At 42.9% G+C, this 22,455-nt stretch overlaps 1 protein-coding gene across 1 annotated transcript in view; it reads right to left on the reverse strand.

The window, feature by feature from the left end:
* Positions 1-17,766: 17,766 nt before the first annotated feature.
* The window catches only part of MOXD1 (monooxygenase DBH like 1), an 85,681-nt gene continuing 80,992 nt past the window's right edge, over positions 17,767-22,455 (reverse strand). The window contains exon 12 of the mRNA XM_084624375.1: positions 17,767-18,239. Within this exon, the coding sequence (XP_084480501.1) occupies positions 18,075-18,239 (165 nt within the window). The 3' untranslated portion in view covers positions 17,767-18,074. The remainder of the gene's footprint in view (positions 18,240-22,455) is intronic.

Consider the following 22,455-nt stretch of genomic DNA (forward strand, 5'->3'; position numbering starts at 1 on the left):
CATTTTATGCTTTTACGTGCCCTATTTGAATAAAGGATTTGGGTTTTCCTCTTAGAGAGGCCAATGTGCCGATTAGGCCTCAGGATATAACTACCACCAGAAACCTGCAGAAGAATATGGAGTCAGCCCAATGAGGCTCAGAAAAATCCTCATTTTTAAGTACTTGAGGCATTTTTAGTTACTTTTTTAAACTCTAGTTTTGTAATTAAAAAAAAAAACACATTTAGCTATGGGAAGAGGGGAAAACTGTAGAAGGTGTGGATGGGTGGATAGGGGGTCCAGTGAGAGAATCTAAGGGCAGGGAATTTTCAGAAGAAAGATGAAAAGCTAGAGAGAGCCTGGGGTGTGAGAGAAGCATCAGTTAGTGAAACAGCAGGAGAGGAGAAGTAGCAGTCAGAGGGAGATCAGCAGGATGGCAAGTTAGCTACAGGGTCATCAAGTGGATGGGAACAGTGCAGGTTAGGAGATTGGTCAGGAACACAGCAGGATGGTTGGCTGGGAGGGAAGCACAGCAGGCTAAAAAAGGGAGGGATGAAGTTGCTGGAAGGGAGCAAGCAATCAGCTGTATAAACAAAGCCGATTTTACCAAAGTTAACCCAGAATCCAAGTATTTGAGGGGAGAATTCTCCTTTTCCTGTTTATGATGATTTGGAAGTTTAGTAGCTCTGATGCTAGATATTAGAAAGATGCTGCCCTCTTCTCTGAGAAAGAGGAAACTCTTTCTACCATTCTTCCCCTTACCATCACCAGGATTAGTCAAATCTACATGACATTTATTGTGAATTATCTTTGACAAAGATGGAATACACATCTATGAAATATTCTTTTTCTGCTTTAATTTGTTGCTTTTTTAACCCTGTAAAACTTTAATACCAATGACATTTAAAAATTAAATTTCAAAATGTTGTTAGTAGCAATATTACATTAACACTTTGCCCCAATGGATTTGAGGGCCCCATTGTGAAAGGGGTTTTGCATACTCATTGCAAGAGGCAGTTCCTGCCCTTAAGAGTTTGCAATCAAAATAGCAAAAGCAGACAAAGAATGGGAGAAGGAAAATATTATAAACCTCATTTTACAGATGGGGAACTGAGGGACAGAGAGGCTAAGTGACTTGTTCAAGGCCACAAAGGAAATCATGAAAGAAATCAAACTCAGATCTCCTGATTCCCAGGCTTGTGCCTTAACTATATCACGAAATTTTCCCTCTATTTTATAGTTTAAAATGTATCCCCTTAGTAAATGTGATTGAGAAGATGACAAAGAAAGTAAAAAAAAACATACCAAATTCTGTCCTTGCATGGGCACCTGAAGACAACAAAATGAGTTTAAATAAATCATTCCTTTAATATTGAAATGAAAGGCCACTTTCCCCTCTCTGTCACTCCCAACTCTTACTCAGATTCCTTCTCTCCTATGAAGGTTGGGAGAGCACAGGCAAAATATTTTGGGTGAAACAGCAGCACCACTGAAGTCAATGGAAAAACTCCCACTGACCGCAGCAGGGTCAGGATTTCACCCTATGATTTTTATTGAAAAATAATGGTGATATTTTTTTTCCATTTTGCAAAGTCCACCTTTCTGCCATGAAAAGCTGATGCAAACGATCAAGCTGTAGTTTTTTTTTAAATCTGGAGTCAGTGTGACTTTTCATGAAATCTTTCATAAATATCAGCTCTGGTAAACCTATATTCCCCAGAGAAACAAGTCCTGTCACCCAGCTCTGGTGGTGAGTGAAACTCTGGCAGATATACTACAGAAATTAGACAGGGAAAGGACTTATTTAGTCACCTTGCCCATCCTCTTGGCCCATGTGGGATTATTCCATAAAACAGATTTTCTAAGATGTTGTCTAACGGTACATATCCCAGGCCAGGGAGCTCCCCCAGCTTTCCTTCTGAGACTAGTCAAGAGATCTCACCATCGGGAAATGTTTGTGTAATATTCAGCTTCACGCTTCCATAGTTGTATTTTAAACCAGTGCTCCAACAGCCTCTTCTCCTGCCCCGGTGTTATATTTTATATGCACAGTTTTCTCTGTTTCTCATCACTGTGGAATCCAAATCCCTCACACACATTAGCAGATATAGCCCCTCCTCCCCGGCCTGTGAGGCAGGGAGATTATCACTCTACCAGCTTTAGAGAGAAAGATGAGCAATTTGCCCAGCACCACACAGGAAGTTTTTAAGTGGAGCTGGGAATTGAAGCAAGAGCTCTTTAGTCGCAGTGCAGGGCCTCAGCTGTAACGCCAGCCTTCCTCTCCTTTACACCTGACAAATGTTTGGAGCCTTAGTTCTGTATCCCTATCCCTTCCACCCCTTCAAGTCACTGCTTAGCTAAGATATACCCATTTAGCTTTTCAAACCTTTCCTCCAACAGTAATTACTCCATCCTCTATGAGCACCTTCCAACTTGTCTACATCTTGCAGGTGTTGAAGAGCCAAATTCTCTGCAGATGTAAACTGGCACAGCTCCACGGTGCTAATTTACACCAGCAGAGAATTTGGCCCGCCATGTCTAAAAATGCATTATGGGTTCAGTATTCCAGTTTCCATCTCACCAGAACTGCAATGTCTGGGAATAGCATCGCACAGATTTATTACTTATTACCAAACCTTAACAGCTTTTATGGCCTTGGCACATCGCAAATTTGTAATTGCATCCAATAGCATCTCTAGGTCTCTTGCACTATTACTAACTTACAGGACCTGTCTCACCTATTAGAAAACTACATCCCCAGTAACTTCCCTCAGAGGCACAAGTGTATGCTTTTAAAACAGAATCTCATTTAATTATTTCCTGCCCACCTTTCTAACTTCTCAAAGCCACCACATGATTGGGAGGCCCAGGCTGAGACAGGGAGAGGTACAAATCAGAATTGAAATGCAATTGCTTTGCTTTCACTAGCACTGTACTGACTCACAGGTTGCTGTTTTTTTGTTTTTTAAAGGTTGCCATGAAGAAGCAGGTACAATTGAAGTCCTGATGACAGAATTAGTGCTGGGAATGAAGAATATGGCGCAACACTCCAACAATAGTATCTCCTGCAAACCATTTGTGACAAAGACAAACATAATGTCAGACAAAGTTTGTTTGTACTGGGTTGCTCAATGCATCAGTGTTTAACAGCACTTGAGTCTGAGAGAGCTGTTTTAACAATCATTCTGCATCTGCTAAGGATATCAGCAACCCTTTGCATCATTCCTAAAGGCCTCATCTTTTTCTTTTTAAAAAAAGGTAAGTCGATCAAAACAAATAATGCACATATTTAGTGGGGTGTGCTGCACTCCAGAGATATTCTGCATTACAGCTAGCAAAGGCTTATGAAGAAGTTTTTAATCACAACCAGATACTGATCTCAAGATTTCTCCTGATAGCAAGACATTTAGATAATCTAGGCTTTGTATAAGCATCCAAATTGCTGAGCGCTTATCTGAGCTGAAATAAGCCTGAGTAGCCTGCAAACCATTTGAAGTTCTCCTGCCACTGATAACGCCTTAGAAAGAGTGAATTGTTCGCTAAATTATATAAAGTTCTACCTCTTTTTTCTCTTCCCATGTCTTTGTTCAGAGTACTGGCACTGGAAGACAGGCTCCTACACAAGGCAGAGAAAAAGATTTGCCTGAGAGGATCATTATCTGGGCTAAGTAAATGTTCATTTCGATAGGATTTAGGATTGCCAGTGAAAAGCACTGTATTAGTCTGAACTGACTTTCCTGTTCTCAGTTATTTTTAACTGAGCGTGTGCTGACAGTCTGAGAGTGTGCTGAGACAATGATTGCTCAAGGTCAATAAAACTACGACCCACAGCTGCATAGTGGGGGAAAAATACTAACTGTGCTGTTCTTTTTAGGTGAATTGGAAAACACCTGGACTGAGGCTGGCTCGTGGTTAATTCATGAAAGAACTAGATTGCAGCTCTTTGTAAAAAGCAGGAGGTCTGTGGTTCCACACCAGATCTAATGTCGGCCTCCCTGGCATGCCCGGTGCAGCTCCTTGGCTTTTACGTTGCAATGGGGCTAGTCCCCGTTTTAGCCCTTTTCCTGCATCCCCTGAGCAATCTGCTTATAGATGTCGGGTTACCGTATTTCAAGTTCCCAAATAGATGACACTACGAGGGGAGAGAAGGGAAAGCTGGGGGTACAGCAGCCGCTGCTCTCCAGCTGCCCAGCTCCGAAGGCAGCACTGCCACCAGACGTAGCGCAGAAGTCAGGGCGGCAATATCATACCATGCCATCCCGACTTCTGCGCTGCCTTCACAGCAGGGCACCCAGCCAGCAGCTGCGGCTCTTTGGTCACCCGGCTCAAAATCATGGACGTTTGGTCAGATTTCAAAAATCCACCCAGACAGATCAGAGGACCCAGGGAGGTCACATCTGGGAAAATACAGACATATGGTAGCAGACCGATGTCCGTGTTTCTATGGCTGGATCGGAGCTATGCCCGCACAGCCTCTTCTCCCCACAGACCCAGAAGATCTAACACTACTTTTGTACTCCAGGCAGGAGCGCATCTGTAGCATGTAGCCATGGTCAGCTGGGCAGTTATCAGCTTTCCATTGTTGAGTGTAAGTGTGCTCGCTGAGCTGGGCAACCAGGAAAAGGAATTTCAAAAATTCATGGGGCTTTCTAGGGGAAGGGCAGCTTCCTGTCCACCTGGCCTCTGGGCAGCAAAGTTCACCATGGTAACCAAAGTGGTCAGGTACTGGAGGCCAGTAATAATTGACATGAGAAATGCAGTGTCTACACTGACAGTGTGTCAACCTAACTACATCAACCCTGACTCCGCACTGCTTAGGGAAGTGGTAGTAGGGCAGTTATGTTGGCGGGAGTGAAATTTAATTGTAGACTCATCCACAGCTAGATCAACATATGCTGCCTTGCGTTGACCTACCCATGAAGTGTAGACCACATCTTACTCACTAGGATGGAAGTGGCTGGAAGCATTTACCAGGTGATATACTTAACCCCATGGGGGATATGAAAAGGAGGGAACAGTTAGAAAAAAGGCAATTCACTTTGCAGTAACTCTGAATCCCCAGGGCTATTTTTAAGGGTATTGTATGTGTTTCAGAGTTCTCTCCATCACAGCCCATCTCAGTCCAACAGTGAAACCCTGTGTTCATGAAATCACAATCTGTTGCCATGGAAATGAATGTGATGTCCCAAATTCAGCATTATATGACTTCATGTCAAGGAAAAATGGGTGGGGGAGTGGGGCTGTACAAGACAACATTTGTTTAAGAGCAAATATTGATAATTAACAAAGATGACAAGGAAAGTAATGGAGAAAACACCAAAACAGAAACACAAACATTTAATTAAAGTGTTCCCTGGTACGGAATCCCCCTTTGAAGAACAACTGGCTGTGTTCTGTCCAATCCTCCTCTGCTATAAAGATGGCCGTTACAATACAGAGCCTGAGATGGACTGAAAGTGGGGAGAAAAAAAAACACTGGGGCCAATTTCAAGAGATGAGCCCCCACAACATCTAATTGAATTCAATAGGATGTGGAAGTGCACGGCACCTCTGAAAAAAGCAGGCCTACTGTAACTAATATAGTCCTAAATACAAAGATGTGAATTATAAAAGATACCGGAGGGTTAAAATAGAGAAAGCAGCTGCTATTAAAGGATCTGAATGATAAATATATTCCACATCCAACTTCAAATGGAGAAATGATTAAAATTATTTAAAAAGTATTAAAAGAAGTATTAAAAGATCTACAGCTCACTTCATCGGATGCATTCAGTGGAAAATACAGTGGGGAGATTTATAAACACAGAGAACATGAAACAATGGGTGTTATCATACACACTGTAAGGAGAGTGATCACTTAAGATGAGCTAATACCGGCAGGAGAGTGGGTGTGGGGAGGGAAGAAAACCTTTTGTAGTGATAATCAAGGTGGGCCATTTCCAGCAGTTGACAAGAATGTCTGAGGAAGGTTGGTGGTGGAGAGTGGGAGGGGGAAATAAACATGGGGAAATAGTTTTACTTTGTGTAATGACCCATCCACTGATTTCAACAATTTCCATCCCACCATCAACCTCAGCCTGGACCAGTCCACACAAGAGATCCACTTCCTGGACACTACAGTGCTAATAAGCGATGGTCACATAAACACCACCCTATACTGGAAACCTACTGACCGCTATTCCTACCTACATGCCTCCAGCTTTCACCCAGATCACACCACATGATCCATTGTTTACAGCCAAGCTCTACGATACAACCGCATTTGCTCCAACCCCTCAGACAGAGACAAACACCTACAAGATCTTTATCAAGCATTCTTACAACTACAATACCCACCTGCTGAAGTGAAGAACCAGATTGACAGAGCCTGAAGAGTACCCAGAAGTCACCTACTACAGGACAGGCCCAACAAAGAAAATAACAGACCGCCACTAGCCATCACCTTCAGCCCCCAAATAAAACCTCTCCAACGCATCATCAAGGATCTACAACCTATCCTGAAGGACGACCCGTCACTCTCACAGATCTTGGGAGACAGCCAGTCCTTGCTTACAGACAGCCCCCCAACCTGAAGTAAATACTCACCAGCAACCACACACCACACAACAGAACCACTAACCCAGGAACCTATCCTTGCAACAAAGCCCGTTGCCAACTGTGTCCACATATCTATTCAGGGGACACCATCAGAGGGCCTAATCACATCAGCCACACTATCAGAGGCTCATTCACCTGCACATATACCAATGTGATATATGCCATCATGTGCCAGCAATGCCCCTCTGCCAGGTACATTGGTCAAACTGGACAGTCTCTACGTAAAAGAATAAATGGACACAAATCAGATGTCAAGAATTATAACATTCATAAACCAGCTGGAGAATACTTCAATCTCTCTGGTCACTCGATTACAGACCTAAAAGTTGCAATATTACAATAAAAAGACTTCAAAAACAGACTCCAACGAGAGACTGCTGAATTGGAATTAATTTGCAAACTAGATCCAATTAATTTAGGCTTGAATAGAGACTGGGAGTGGATGGGTCATTACACAAAGTAAAACTATTTCCCCATGTTTATCCCCCCCCATCCCCCCAACATTCCTCAGATGTTCTTGTCAACTGCTGGAAATGGCCCACCTTGATTATCACTACAAAAGGTTTTCTTCCCTTCACCCCTCCCCTGGATCTCCTGCTGGTATTAGCTCATCTTAAGTGATCACTCTCGTTACAGTGTGTATGGTAACACCCATTGTTTCATGTTCTCTGTGTATATAAATCTCCCCACTGTATTTTCCACTGAATGCATCCGATGAAGTGAGCTGTAGCTCACGAAAGCTTATGCTCAAATAAATTTGTTAGTCTCTAAGGTGCCACAAGTCCTCCTTTTCTTTTTGCGAATACAGACTAACACGGCTGCCGCTCTAAAAGAAGTAATGGTATTTCAATATAGACAGCAGGTGAGGATACCAAAAAGAAAGTATACTTTTGATAGCTAAGGAAGGCTACATTATTTAGCTATAAGATGCCACAAAGGCAAGAAAGGCTGGTTGTCACAATATTATCTGATTCAGAATTTAAACAATTAAAAAAACAAAATAAATGGCAAATTAAACAGACATCTTGATTCAAATAAAACTGATGAGCTGAGGGGCTGTTTCCTTTTTTACTATTTGTAAACTGCATCTATTTGTACCCTTTTTGTCTACTCTGAAAACCTCTAGTCAAGCAACCAACCCATGAATTCACTGCACAATGGTTTTGTTGAAAATGAAGCTCTATCATGGTTTCCTTACATCTGATTCAGGAGTGTTGCCATTTGACTTTAATTGTCTTAGGATTTATAACCAACACGTCAGAGACTTTGGGCCTGCTCCTTTTAAGGTCCTTTATTTATTTAGATTTTTAAAAATAACTAAAAAGACACCTATCTCTGGCTCTAAGTGCCCTGACACCCATTACCAATACAATTCCAAGAAAGCAGCATTAAATAATTACTTCAGCAAGAGTTCAAGCCAGCCAGTCACCTACAAAAACTCCTTTCATCATCATCTAGGAAGCCTAGCCAATGGCAAAATTCCCAATGGCTTCAATGGAAGCAAGATTGTGCCCATAATGCAGCTCTAATAGCCTTCATTATAAAAAGCATTTGATTAGTTTATAATGGGCTGCACAGTAACCTCTTACATTTCAAAGAAGCCACACAATAGTTTCAGCCATGAAGTTCCCATTAAATTCAATAGGAATCACAGTTAAAATCCTTGCAATACTTTGGCAATGTAGCAATACAATCTGTTTCAGTGTAAAGTCTATGTGGGGTTTTAGAATACAGTCTTTAAAAAACAAAAAGATAATCTGACCTAATTCCTGCCATTTTCATTGAGGAATACAGAATTTTGCATAGCATCAATGAAAACTGACAAGAATATGGTCAGTTTTAACTCTGTGACCCCTTGGCAAAGTTATAAGCAGCAGCAGCAGCTGTCTGCCTACAGACTTAGGATGACAACACTAGCTTTACATTTAGAGGGTAATCTTCAAAGCCATAAGGACTGGAAACGTAATGTATTTTAAATAACAGCTTGGGTTCTGCGGAAGTTGATGGTAGTGAACCCCACACTTGCCCAAGAAAGCTTTATACTCATGATGGACTAGTGTGTTTTGTCAAGCTGTGAAATGTCGCAGAGAAATATCTGCCAACGCAACTTATTGCCTTAGATACTCAGAGTCTAATTCACTATTGCCCTGCACCGTCTGTGGTCATTTACACCAGTGCAAATTGGATTTAAACACTGTCAGAATGGTAGCATTTTTCCCACTCACCTTGCACAAGTGTAAAGACTACACAGGAACAGGGCAATAGCGAATAGGGTCCTCCATGAGATTTCACACTTATGCATTGACTATAGATTTATCTTACCTTGAAAAAGACCGGATGGAATGGAGAAGCAATTATGAATCCAGAAGAGAAAAATGTGTATCTATAAATAACTCAGTGAAAGGAGAAAGAACTCTAAATACTGAAGCAACAAATAGAATACAAAGGAAGGCAGGTAATGGGAAGACCTGAAATTGATTGTGTGGGATATGCCTGTGTGATCCTGGTTAATCCTTGCTCAGTGGCTCAGAAGAAGTGGCATGTCAGCTCTTGGAATTTAATCATGATTTTAGCATGTCTTGATCTTCTCGTAGGCAGGGAGGAAGAGATATGATTTTGTCTAAACTGCAGGCAGGCCAGTGTCAGAGCAGACAGAGTTGCCAACTCTTGCACTATGATTATGAGTCTCATATTTTCAGATGATTATCTAAAGGCTTCTCATGATGTCCTGACACATTCTTGTCAACTGGGGCTGGTCCGCAATCAAGAATGCCACGTAAAAAAATTGATGCAGAACGAAACTGAAACCTTTTGAACTTTTGGTGTGAAAGACATGAGAGGAGAAGAACAGGTAACTGAGAACCCTCCCAGATAATAGCTGGTATTCACGTGGGGATGTGGGAGACCCACGTTCAAGTCTGTACTCTACCTCATTTGGAACAAGCACTTGAACCCAGGTCTCCCACATTCGAGGTGAGTGCATAACCACCAGGTTATACATTCAGTCTCTCTTGCCCAGTGAATATTAAGCCAAAACAGAACAAATCCTGCGGTGGGAAAGACTGTCTCTATAGCCAAGTGTTTAGGGCACTCAGCTAGGGTGTGGGAAACCTTCTGACTTTAAAAAAATATATCAGAAACTCCTCACCAGCTCTATTACCAGCTTTTGCCCTTATTCACAAGGGCAGTAGAACCCCCTGGCTTGAAATGGTTTCCATCATATACAGGGGTTACATTTTTGTTTAATGGCTTTCAACACCCCCACTATACAAATTGTTTCAATGTCACTGACTGTCAGTGAGACAGAAGACAGGCTGCCCCTTGTGTTTTAGGAGACAGTGAGTGGACAAAGGACTGTTGTGGGGAAAGGGATGAGTTGCAGACTGTGGAAACAGACAAAGATTGTGGGGGAGAGGGAAATGTGAGAGAAGGAAAGATGGAGGCTGATGGAAGTAGAGAAAAAACAGGGAAATGGGGACAGGACGGTTGATTAAGGAGCAGGGAGAGAAACTGAGGGTCAAGAGTCTATGGTGGAAAAGGGAAGGAAAATGAGGTGGACTGGAGTACACAGGGGGAATGTGAGGGACCTAATATTACCAACCCCAAGCATCACAAAAATCTTAGGTCAGGACCCCCCAAATCAAGAAATTGGCTTAAATTTGACTTTAAAATATTTTGGGGATGTTTTAATTTGTCTAAAAATCTTCCAGTTTGTGAGCTTTTAGGGTATACTGGGTCATGTTTTCATGCTTTTCTGCCAAACCACATGGATTGAAAACTGTTACAATAAAAGTTGAGATTTTCACATACACTCTGATTCCAGAAACCAGAGCTTTTAAAAGCCCACCAAATATTGCAAGACTCACAATAAAAGCATGTGTTTGCAACAGTTGGGGGTGGGGGAGAGAGGAGGAAGAGAGATAATGGAGAACAAGTTTCCATAGGTTTTGAGGGGCTTCATCTACCTTGGTCTCCTTTGTCATAGTATCTGTGCGCACAAAATCTTTAATGCGTCTGTAATACCCATGGGAGATCGGGATGTGCTATTATTCCCATTGGAGGCACACAGAGGCTAAGGGCAAAACTGCGAAAGGTATTAGGCCCCTAAAGATGTATGTAGTGGGATTTTCGAAAGTGCTTAAGAAGTTTAGGTACTCATCTTCTAATGAAATTAAATGCCTTTGAAAATCTGGCCCTAAGTGACTTGCCTAGTCATGCAGAGTAAGAAAATAAACCCATTTTGAACACTTCAGCTTGGAAATACTGGCAGCTCTGTTTCAGCATTACCTGACTTGTGGGTATTGCAATCCCATTGCTTGTGGCATGGTGCAATACAATGAGTGCTGAAGAACCTTCCCTGTGAGCACAGGGCTGAGACGTTGCTCAGTTCCTCCCTGTAGCAGTGTAGGACTCACCACTATGGCACCTCCCGATAGCCATTCTGGAATTAACTCAAGTCCTTCTGCAGGGCACCCTCCTCCCGTGGTGTGTCACGCACCATTACTCCCACTTTGCTATCTCTACGACTCTGGGACCTGCATCACTGCCCAGACCGCAACATCCTCTTCTGGGCACAGCCCTGTGGCTGTGCCCTGCTCTGCTGTCTCCCCAACTTTTGGGGAACCCAGTAGCCTGTAGTCCAGCCACTCACCAGGCAAGTCCCTTACTCCAGTGGCAAACTGCAGTCTGTGCTAGACACTTCCATCAGGGGAAGTGGGGGCAGCCCTACCACCTTATCTGCCCTTCCTCCAGGGCCTCAGTCTGGCAGCAGTCAACCATACGCTCCTTCCACTCTGCTACCCCACACAGCACTACTCAAGCTGCAAATTATGGGTTTTGTACCACCTTCTGGTTTCTGAACTCTCCTGCCCATCTCCCATATGCACCATTTATAAGTGAAAATTCAACCTTAAATGCATAAATTAGGCACACCAAATTGCGGGTCCCTGATCCACAGCCCCACCCCACCTCACCTAGCATCCTCCACACTGCAAGCTCCCACAGCCCTTTGCTTCCCCAGTAGGCCCACCCATCCACAACATGGCTGTCTCCAGCCTACAGGAAAGGGTCTTTACCAGGGCTCCTACTATCTTCATTAATCCCCCTTTGTGCACTATGGGGGGAGAGGGGGCAGGGGAAAGAGTATGTGAATCCAGCTGCTGCTGCCAAGCTTGGTGGGGAGGGGGCAGCTCTGCTGTATTACACTTGCCTTTTCAGACCACACAAGGACTGCTGGGAGTCAGACCCCAGTACAGCAGGAAGCTGACACAGCTACCTGCAGCAAAAGGGGCCCCAAGGAGGAAAATTTCCTGTGTGTTGTTGCAGGAGGCCCCTCACGCAGAAATGCCCCCAAATCACAATCCAGTGAGATCTGGGCATAATAGACACCCATAGCACATTAAGGCACTGTTATAATAATACTGACCTCCTTTGAGATTTGCTGATGGAAAGCGCCGCATAAGAGCTAAGGCTTATTAATCATCAGATAGCCTGGTGTTCAGGCAGTCCTCCATCTTGACAGATGAGGAAGCCGGCAGGGACCTAGCCTACTCTTCCTGAGAGCCAGCTCCAGCCTCTCTCTCTCTCTCTCAGCATTTCCTGCTCCCTCTCTATTAAAGAGCTACAACAAACACACAGCCCATCTGACAGGACCTTGCAAGCAATATGCTAACATCAAAATGCTCTCATGTGGTGAGCATGGGAAGAGGAATGGAGATTTTCATATGTTCTGCAGTTAATGTCATCAGTTTCAAAGTATGTCTAGTCACATTCTAGGTTATAGGGGAGTGTGGGAGAAAGGAGTGAGGGAATGTTAAAAACAAATAGTGGCCTCAGATTCTGTTATTTGCTAAATATGTTCCCTTTAAGCCTTTTGGACATTTTGATTATAATAGATCATTTCTATTTTAAAAAATGGGAATGTAAAACAGCCAGTCTGGTTAATTTAAAATGGACAACCCTCCCAAGGGAAGGGGGTTTTAGGCCTACCAAACCGTATCAGTTGACTTTAACTAGGGGCCATTCAGGGTCCTCACTCAACACAAGCACTTTGCACAGATGTCACTGTGATTTAATCACAAGTAGATTGCGTCTGTATCACATAACAGGCCCTTGCAATGAAGAAGTAGGAATGAGGAATGACAGATTCCTTAATAGGGGCAAAAATTGAAGTGCTATATAAATACCGAATGCCATCTTTTTTACATCTTTGTATTCTGATAAAGTGAAAAAAAACTTTCAAATAAGAATTCTAGACATCTGTGCATCCGAGTATCCCAGATGTTTAAGATGAGCCACATTTTCATTACTTGCAAGCTTTATTATGATTAAAGAGCATAACAGAAATTGATAATATTTCATTTTGCGGATGCCACTGATATATATTTCACATGGGTTCTGATGAAGGAGAGTGTTTTTATATTCTTTTCCAAAACATAAATGTTTGCACACTAAAGTATTATATACAGAGCTGTTTACAGATACAGAGCTGGCAGAGATTTACAGTCTGCTCCAGAAATTTCTGAAGTTCTCCAATCACTGATTATCACACAGGATTGTTTTGATTATATCCTCTTCACACACGTTTTCCTCTCACAGAGAATGTTTTAAGTTCAGTATTTACTGCATTTCTCATTTAACTACAGCTACTATAAAACTTCCAAGTAGCTGTACATTGCAAACATATATGCTGCAGTAGAAGGTAATCATGCAGCAAACCATAGAAATTAAAACTGTACCTTCCTTTTTGAAAGCTGTTTGTGTACAAGGCCAAAAGATCTTAGCCGCTGCCGCATATGCTTTTCCTACCTTGACCTTCTCAATGCCACGGTGTTCACTTCTGGTACTTTTCGCCCATGTTTTGGTTTTTGGCAGTCTCCATCCTTTTTTTCTCCATTGCAAATCTAGTTTGTAATACATATATACATACATGCAAATCTAGTTGGTAATACATATATACATACATGCATATTTGCTCCCATTTCTTTTCGCCGGAAGCATGCTGAATCTGTGTCGCTTCACCCATGTTTTGTTTACCAGTAGAGCCAACTTTCCATTGCTCTCCCTTCTAGCCACTTAAAAGCAGAGGCAGGCCAAGCAGAAATGGTCCATTAGAGAATATGGAAACTCTTGCTGCCTGGTGTATTGGTGGTTACAGCTCACAAACATCCCTTCCTAGCCTGCTTCATTTTACATCATAGCATGACATACTGGATGGCAACAACACTGGTTAAGATATCATTAGGTGAGGTCCCCCTGGAAAAAAACCCCTCTCCGATATGAAACTGCATCAAATCAGATAGGAGCCATTTATTTTGCGTGAATGGGAAATAACCATATGTTTGCTTTATTTATTTTTATTCCAAAGCAAGTCCATGTAGGCTTGAAGCCAGAAATGCACATCCACTAGCAAATGCAAGAAGCACACTGTGTTTAGCAAGATGCACCCGGCGTCCATTTTCTTTTCTCATTTCGTGCTGTATTCTCTTTTCCAAAAGAAAAGGTGAATCAAATACGTTCACCTTTAGTGATTTATGTGGCTGCATGAAAAGTGCAGGGCATTTATGGACTTCCTGTATCACTGCTTCCCAGCTCCAGGATTAGAAATTCCTCGGGCATTTGATGAGGATTCTTTTCTCCTTCTGAGTGCAGGTTGTATCACTGAGAAGTAGCATTAGAGAAGTTCCCTTTGGAACTCTCCCTAGAATGTCTTATTTTAAATGAGGCTGCCTTGTACATTACACCCGATAGGTAGGTCCCTATACACATCCTGAACCCTAAATCAGGCTTTGGTTCACCTGTATACTCTTATCTTCTCACCCATTCTTCAGTGCTTCTCTTCATTTGGAAGTGGTGTTCACAATGGCCATCATTTTGGCTCTTTACACAGGAGACTTAGCAGCACTGCATTGCATTCTTCCTCATTGTCTTATCTTCCTTGCGGAGAAGGTGGTGCTTAGGTCTGGTCCTAATTTCCTCCCAAAAGAGATGTTATCTTTTCACAAGAGACAGGATATCACTCTTTTCAGTATCTGCTCTCATTTTAAGGCAGAAAAAGAAGCTACTCTAACCCCTTTAGGAGTATATCAATCAGCTCCTGGAATGCTGGACTGAGCCTCAAAGGGTGTCTCTACGCTGACCTACACGTCAGCTGACTTGGAATTGCAGGGCTTGGGCTGCAGGACTATAAAATTGCAGTGTAGGGCTCAGGGCTCAGGCTGGATCCCAGGCTTAGGGACCCTCCCCCATTGTGAAGTCCTGGAGCCCAGGCTTCAGCCCAAGCCAGAACATCTAGTCAGCTGACATAGGCCAGTCGCGGCTCTTTTATTGCCATGTAGACATATCCTAGGGGCCCTAGCCTATGGACCACAATAAAATTGGCTCCAGAGCCTCTGGACATCATTTTCCAGCATGTTTAGAATCCAGGGCAGGGCAGAGTAAATGGAAAGCTCCTGCATTAGGAAGGCTTTTGAACATGGGGTGATTTATACAGACAGTTTTCTGGGCCAACGAGGAGACAGGACTGCTCAACCCCCTCAGGGGGAGGGGACAGCCTGGTTCAGAGACAAAGGAACAAGGCTTTTTAGGAGCAGTTTTGGCTTTTAACTTTGGAGCAGAGCAAGAAGCAGAACAGCTCAGGGAGTCTCTGCTTAGCTCCCAGTCCCCACAAAGGGTGTGAACTGCTGTGGGATCTAGTGCATGGATCAGGCAGTTCCAGGCTTGTGGAGATCAGTGGCCAGAGAGGCAGTGAACCAGCCTGGTGCCAGCTACCTAGAGCCAGCTGGGATCTCCACAAGGCTCCAGACCAGAGAGAGAACCCTGCCCATTCAAGAGTGAAAATACTGTCAGAGGGGTCCTTTTGTTCTCTAAACTGTCCGTTTGCAGTGCTGCTACTTAAGAACATAAGAATGGCCCCACTGGGTCAGACCAAAGGTCCATCCAGCCCAGTATCCTGTCTGCCGACAGTGGCCCATGCCAGGTGCCCCAGAGGGAGTGAACTTAACAGGAAATGATCAAGTGATCTCTCTCCTGCCATCCATCTCCACCCTCTGACAAACAGAGGCTAGGGATACCATTCCTCTCATCTCCATACACTCATCTCTGGACTCATCCTATGCATTCCGCCTGCCTGGGAAGATGCCAGGGGAGAGCTGAGAGCTGTGGTATATCTGTGAATGTTGAGAGGTGGGGAATTTGTTGTATTATTAATATTTAAGTATATATTATTTAACTATAACACATTATAGGGTCTAGGGACCTAATGGCTAGGCAGCAGTTCTGCAGAAAAGGACCTAGGGGTTACGGTGGACGAGAAGCTGGATATGAGTCAACAGTGTGCCCTTGTTGCCAAGAAGGCCAATGGCATTTTGGGATATATATGTAGGGGCATTGCCAGCAGATCGAGGGATGTGATCGTTCCCCTCTATTCAACATTGGTGAGGCCTCATCTGGAGTACTGTGTCCCGTTTTGGGCCCCACACTACAAGAAGGATGTGGAAAAATTGGAAAGAGTCCAGCGGAGGGCAACAAAAATTATTAGGGGACTGGAACTGACTTATGAAGAGATGCTGAGGGAACTGGGATTGTTTAGTCTGCAGAAGAGAAGAATGAGGGGGGATTTGATAGCTGCTTTCAACTACCTGAAAGGGGGTTCCAAAGAAGATAGATCTAGACTGTTCTCACTGGTAGCGGATGACAGAACAAGGAGTAATGGTGTCAAGTTGCAGGGGGGAGGTTTAGGTTGGATATTAGGAAAAACTTTTTCACTAGGAGGGTGGTGAAGCACTGGAATGAGTTACCTAGGGAGGTGGTAGAATCTCCTTCCTTAGAGGTTTTTAAGGTCAGGCTTGACAAAGCCCTGGCTGGGATGATTTAGTTGGGGATTGGTCCTGCTTTGAGCAGGGGGTTGGACTAGATGATCTCCTGAGGTCCCTTCCAACCCTGATATTCTCTGATTCTATGATTCCCTCCCTAGAGCCTCTGTTTCCTGTCACCAGTCAAGACCCCTCTTTGTTACACTGTTATTTTGGGTGTGGCATTTTATTTGTTGGGATTTGTATGACTGTATTTTGTTTCTTGTGTTCTGTGTCATACTCCTTGTTAACAGTATAGTATTAACCCTGGTCTACACTTAAAATTTAGATTGACCTAAGTATGCCATTCAGGAGTGTGAAAAATTCACACCCCAAGCCACAGTTAAGCCAAACTAACCCCCATTGTAGATGTAGCTAGGTCTTCTATCAACCTAATTACCCCCACTCCAGGAGGAGGATTAATTATTTCGATGGAAAAACACCTTCTGTCTGTGTACTATGGCAACATAGCTATAGTGCTACAGCTGTGCCATTGTAGAATCCGTAGTGTTGGTGGAAAATCCAGCCTGGGATCTTTGCCAGTCTTTTAGAGTACCGAGTATAGCAGCCGGGTCACAGTGGTCCATCCCAGGTTTTGGTATTGACTGGAGAGGGCAGTAAGCTACAAAGGAAGAAGCCGCATATTGTGTTCTGAAAGTTGCAAGATTAAACCAGTGGTCTGTGGAATCTTACTTTAAAATGATATACGGGGTCTTTGTGATTCATTCCAGAAGCTCCCAATCAGTTAGGAAACAAGTTTAGTGCAGATATCCCTTAGTTGTTTCCCTGAAACAGCACCCTTTGTGTCCCAGGCACAGAGAAGAGTCACCTTGGGTGGAGGCACCAGACATTGCAACAAAGAACTCAGGACCCAATCCATGCTGGGAGGGAAAAGCCACTCTGATTAACAAGATCAGAGGGGCGGCTTGTGCTACACCTCTGAGGAGAAACTACACTCCGTTGCCCGAAGCTGGGAGGGAGGGTTCCTGGAGCCAGAGCCCATGCAAAGACAAAATGTCTCTGCATGGATAGTTCTTGCCTCTACAATGATCCCTGGGGTTCTGCCCTGCACCATTTTCCATGGAGGACAAACCGTGCACCTTACCTCCCCTCAAAGGGACTATGATGGAGAGAGTCTGCAAGGGATTTCCCACCGAAATTCCTTCCCCAAAAGCTCTCTCTTGGGAATTTTACCGCAGCAGGGGGAGAGCCAGCCCAAGGTGTGTATAGTTACTGAGGTTGATAAGCGTTTGCAGGATCAAGCCCTACATCAGCCTCAAGAACCAAGACAAAATAATACAGCACACTCCACGTTGATTAAGGTGAACTACTTAAATTTTAGTTTATTAATGTTATCTGGATACAGAGCTGTTTCTAGAAACACTGTGTGAAAAGCCAGGATAAGCTGTAACAAAACTGTAGGGGAAACAATTTTGATAATGTAACGTAACAGTGTACCTACTGTTCTTTACACATACTGTACATTAAAAAACAAAATAAACAGAGTTTTCAGAAGAAGTCAACATTTTATTTTGGACTAGTAAATTTGGTTTATTAATATGTAAAAAAATAAATCTACAATAGCAACAGTGCAAACATATCTGGAGTTGCATGGCATACAGAACATACATGAAAACAATTAAATTATTATACAAAGGGCCAACTGTTCCTAAGGGTACTGACCGTGACACACGCACTGAACAACAGGTTAAGGAATAGACTGCAATGTAAATAGGAAGATGAGATACATATTACTGGCTCTGTCCTGTACGGTCTCTCAATTTCAGGAGGTATAGCTGTCATGCCTTGGATCTACAATTAAAACAATATTGAAAATGATCAGATTTTCTATCATATAGAAGATAGGTAGTTTCTGTCCAGTGTGTCCATCAGAAACGTTATTATTTCGTATTTATACTGCGGTAGGGCCTCCACCTCCGTAGCTGTCAAACTCAATCAACCCATCCACGTATTCTGGACCAGATTCTCAGCTGGCATAAATCAGCATAACTCCTTTGCAGCCTGTCCATTAAGGGCAACTCCACACAGAAGGGCTGGGGGCAGGGATATTCCAATGTAGGGCTTTCTCAGTTTCTTCTGTTGAAGTTGTTCCACTTCAATTACATACTAATTGGGCCAGAGAAAGAATAAGAGTCTCTCCATGTAGCCCAATGGTTAAAGCACTCACCTGAGAGGCGGCAGATCCCAGTTTAAACCCCTTCTTCTCATTGGGCAGAGGGGGCACTTGTACTGGGCATCTCCCACATCCTAGGTGAGCACCCTAATCACGGGGCTAACGGTGATGAGGGAGGGGCCTCCTTTACGACTACCCCCCTCCCCCCGACTGTTTTGTATAGCGCTAGATAGCCTCTGAGCATGCCTACTGGATTGGTCCCTATAGGCAGAAGGATGTTGATCTTTCACTGATTTGTGGATCAAATTGGGGCTCAGGTAGAAGATACTGCCTTGAATGAGGCAGCTGTGCGCGTGCCCAGAGGCAGAAACTTAGGTATCTTGGGAACTTCCAAAACAAAAAATTTAGGGCACAAAATGAGTTTAGGCACCTACAGAGTTAGGTGGCAGCTGAGTGGGGGCTTTCTAGATTGGCAGTGGTGCTTAAAACTGGGCTTTAGGTGCCTAAGTCCCCTTGGGGCTCTAGCTCAGGTTTCTTCAGGAGCAGCAGCTTTCATGCTGTCCTCACTTGCAGTTTCCTCTGCACATCCCCCTCAAAGAGTGAAATGGAAGGGACTATTGCACACAATAAAGATGATGGAGTATAATCTTCAGAGAGTCCTCCTTGTCACCTCAATGTCATTGTGATGCAGCTCCCACAACCCCCGTCTGCCCCTGCTTTGACATAAGAGTGGGATGGTGTACACTGTTTGGTTGTGTGTTTCCTGCAGTGGACTCCCCATTAAGATGAGCAACAACTTGAATTAAAAACAAACATGAATATGTTTGAGATAAATAAAGGAGTTCCATGAAAAATGAGACTCCAGCAGCTTAGGACACACGTTTTTTAGCCTTTGGAAATGCAACAGATGGGTTTGTGGCTTGATGGGCTGGTTTTGAAGTTGCTCTCTCCATAGAGTACTGGAAATAAACAGTCACTTAATCTTAATAAACACAACATTTAAAATTAAGACAGACGGGAGATGACAACCCTAAAGAGGGATTAAATATTTTCAATTAACACCCTCAGAATTAAGATTTTCTTCCTTTCTTGTATCAGATCACTGACCTCTTGGCCATTCAGCCCTCATCAGGATTAAGGAATCTGTTGATTTAGACCTAAATGGCACACAGGATCTGGTCTAAGAGGAAACTATAGCTAAACTGCTCAGTAAAGGGGATCATAATGTAAATTCAACATAGTTGTAGGGAGGATAATGCCAAAAAAACACCCCCAACCCCCACCATAGTAACATTTAACTTTACAAAGGGGAACTATACAAAAATGAGGATGCTTGTTAGACAGAAACCAAAAGGAGCTGTCACAAGGGTGAAATGTCTGCAAGCAGCATGGGGAGTATTTACAAACACCATAATAGAGGCTTACACTAAATGTATACCCCAAATCAGAAAAGACAGTAAGAGGACCAAAAGAATGCCATCATTGCTTAACAGCAGAATAATGGAGATTGTTAGAGGAAAAAAAGGCATCATTTAAAATTTAGGAATCAAATCCTTCTAATAGGGATAATAGGATAGGTGCGCAAATTCTGGAAAGTGAAGAGTAAAAGTAAAATAATGCAGGCCAAGAAAGAATTTAGGAAGCAACTTCCTAAAGATGCAAAAATTAATAGTAAGAATTTTTGTAAGTATATCAGAAGCGGGAAGCCTGCCAAACAGCAGTGGAGCCCTCTGGATGACCAGGGTGTTAAAGGTGCACTCAAGGAAAACAAGGCCTTTGCAGGGAAGCTAAAAGAATTCTTTCCATTGGTCTTCATTGCAGAGGATGTGGGGGAGATATCCACATCAGAGCTACCCTGTTTGAGTGAGAAATCTGAAGTATTGTCCCATATTGATGAGTCAATAGAAGAGGTTTTAGAACAAATTGATAAATTAAACTGTAAGAAGTCACCAGGAGCAGATGGCATTCACCTATGAGTTCTGAAGGAACTCAAATATAAAATTGCAGAACTACTAATTGTAGTATGTAACCTATCGCTGAAATGAGCCTCTGTACCACGTGACTGGAAGGTAGCCAATGTAACACCATTTTTTAAAAAAGGGCTCCATATACAATTCTGGCAATTACTGGCTGATAAGCCTAACTTCAGTACTGGGAAAATTGGTAGAAACTATCGTAAAGAACAGAATGATCAGGCACATAGATAACATGATTTGTGGGAAAGAGTCAACACTGCTTTTGTAAAGGGAAATCATGTTTCACCAATCTATTAGAATTCTTTGAGGGAGTCAATGAGTATGTGGATATGGGTGATCCAGTGGATACAATATAGTTGGATTTTCAGAAATCTTTGACAAGACTCTTGATGAAACTAAGTAGTCATGGAATAACAGGGAAGGTCCTCTCATGGATCAGTATCTGGTTGAAAGTTAGGAAACAATGGGTAGGAACAAATGGTCAGTTTTCACAATGGAGAAAGGTAAACAGCAGGCTCCCTCAAGGATCTGTACCAGGACCTGTGCTGTTCAACAAATTATTTAATGATCTGGAAAAGGGAGCAAACAATTAAAAAAAGTTTGTAGATGATACAAAATTATTCAAGACAGTTAAATCCAAAGATGACTATGAAGAGTTACAGGTGAATCTCACAAAACTGGGTGACCAGGCAATAAAAAGCATATGAAATTCAACACTGATAAGTGCAAAGTAATGCACATTGACAAACACAATCCTAACTATACATATATAATGATGGGTTTTAAATTAGCTGTTACCACTCAAGAAAGAGATCTTGGCGTCATCATGGATAGTTCTCTGACAACTTCAGCTCAATGAGCACCAGTGGTCAAAAAGGCTAACAGAACGTTAGGAACTATTAGGCAGGGGATAGAAAATAAGATAGAAAATATCATAATGCAACTATATAAATCCATAGTACACCAACACCTTAAATACTGTGTCCAGTTCTGGTCACTCCATCTCAAAAAGAAAATAGTTAGGAAGGATGTGGACAAATTGGAGAACGTCCAGAGGAGAGCAACAAAAATGATTAAAGGGCTAGAAAACATGACCTATGAAGGAAGATTGAAAACACTGGGTTTGTTTAGTCTGGAGAACAGAAGGGTGGAGGTGAGGACATAACAGTTTTCAAGTACGCCTCTACCCTGATATAACGCGACCTGATATAACATGAATTCGGATATAACGTGGTAAAGCAGCGCTCTGCGGGGGGGAGGAAGGCTGCGCGCTCTGGTGGATCAAAGCCACTTCGATATAACGTGGTTTCACCTATAACACGGTAAGATTTTTTGGCTCCCAAGGACAGTGTTATATCGGGGTAGAGGTGTACATTAAAGGTTGTTATAAGGAGGAGGTGAAAAACTGTTCTTAACTTCTGAGGACAGGATAAGAAGCAATGGGTTAAATTGCAATAAGGGAGGTTTAGGTTTGGACATTAGGAAAAACTTAACCTAACTTCCTAACTGTTAGGGCAGTTAAGCAGTGGAACAAATTGCCTATGTAGGTTTCAGAGTAACAGCCGTGTTAGTCTGTATTCACAAAAAGAAAAGGAGTACTTGTGGCACCTTAGAGACTAACCAATTTATTTGAGCATAAGCTTTCGTGAGCTACAGCTCACACACATTTATTATGCTCAAATAAATTGGTTAGTCTCTAAGGTGCCACAAGTACTCCTTTCCTATGTAGGTTGTGGAGGTTTTTAAGAACTGGTTAGACAAACACCAGTCAGGAATGGTCTAGTTATTACTTAGCCCTGCCTTGAAGTCAGGGGACTGGATTAGATGACATATTGAGATCCCTTCCAGTCTCACACTTCTATGATTCTATGATCAAGGGTATGGAATGGCTCCATATGAGGAGAAACTAAAAAGATTA

This window comes from Lepidochelys olivacea (assembly GCF_965140295.1).
Source record: "Lepidochelys olivacea isolate rLepOli2 genome assembly, chromosome: 3".
Taxonomy (NCBI): domain Eukaryota; kingdom Metazoa; phylum Chordata; order Testudines; family Cheloniidae; genus Lepidochelys; species Lepidochelys olivacea.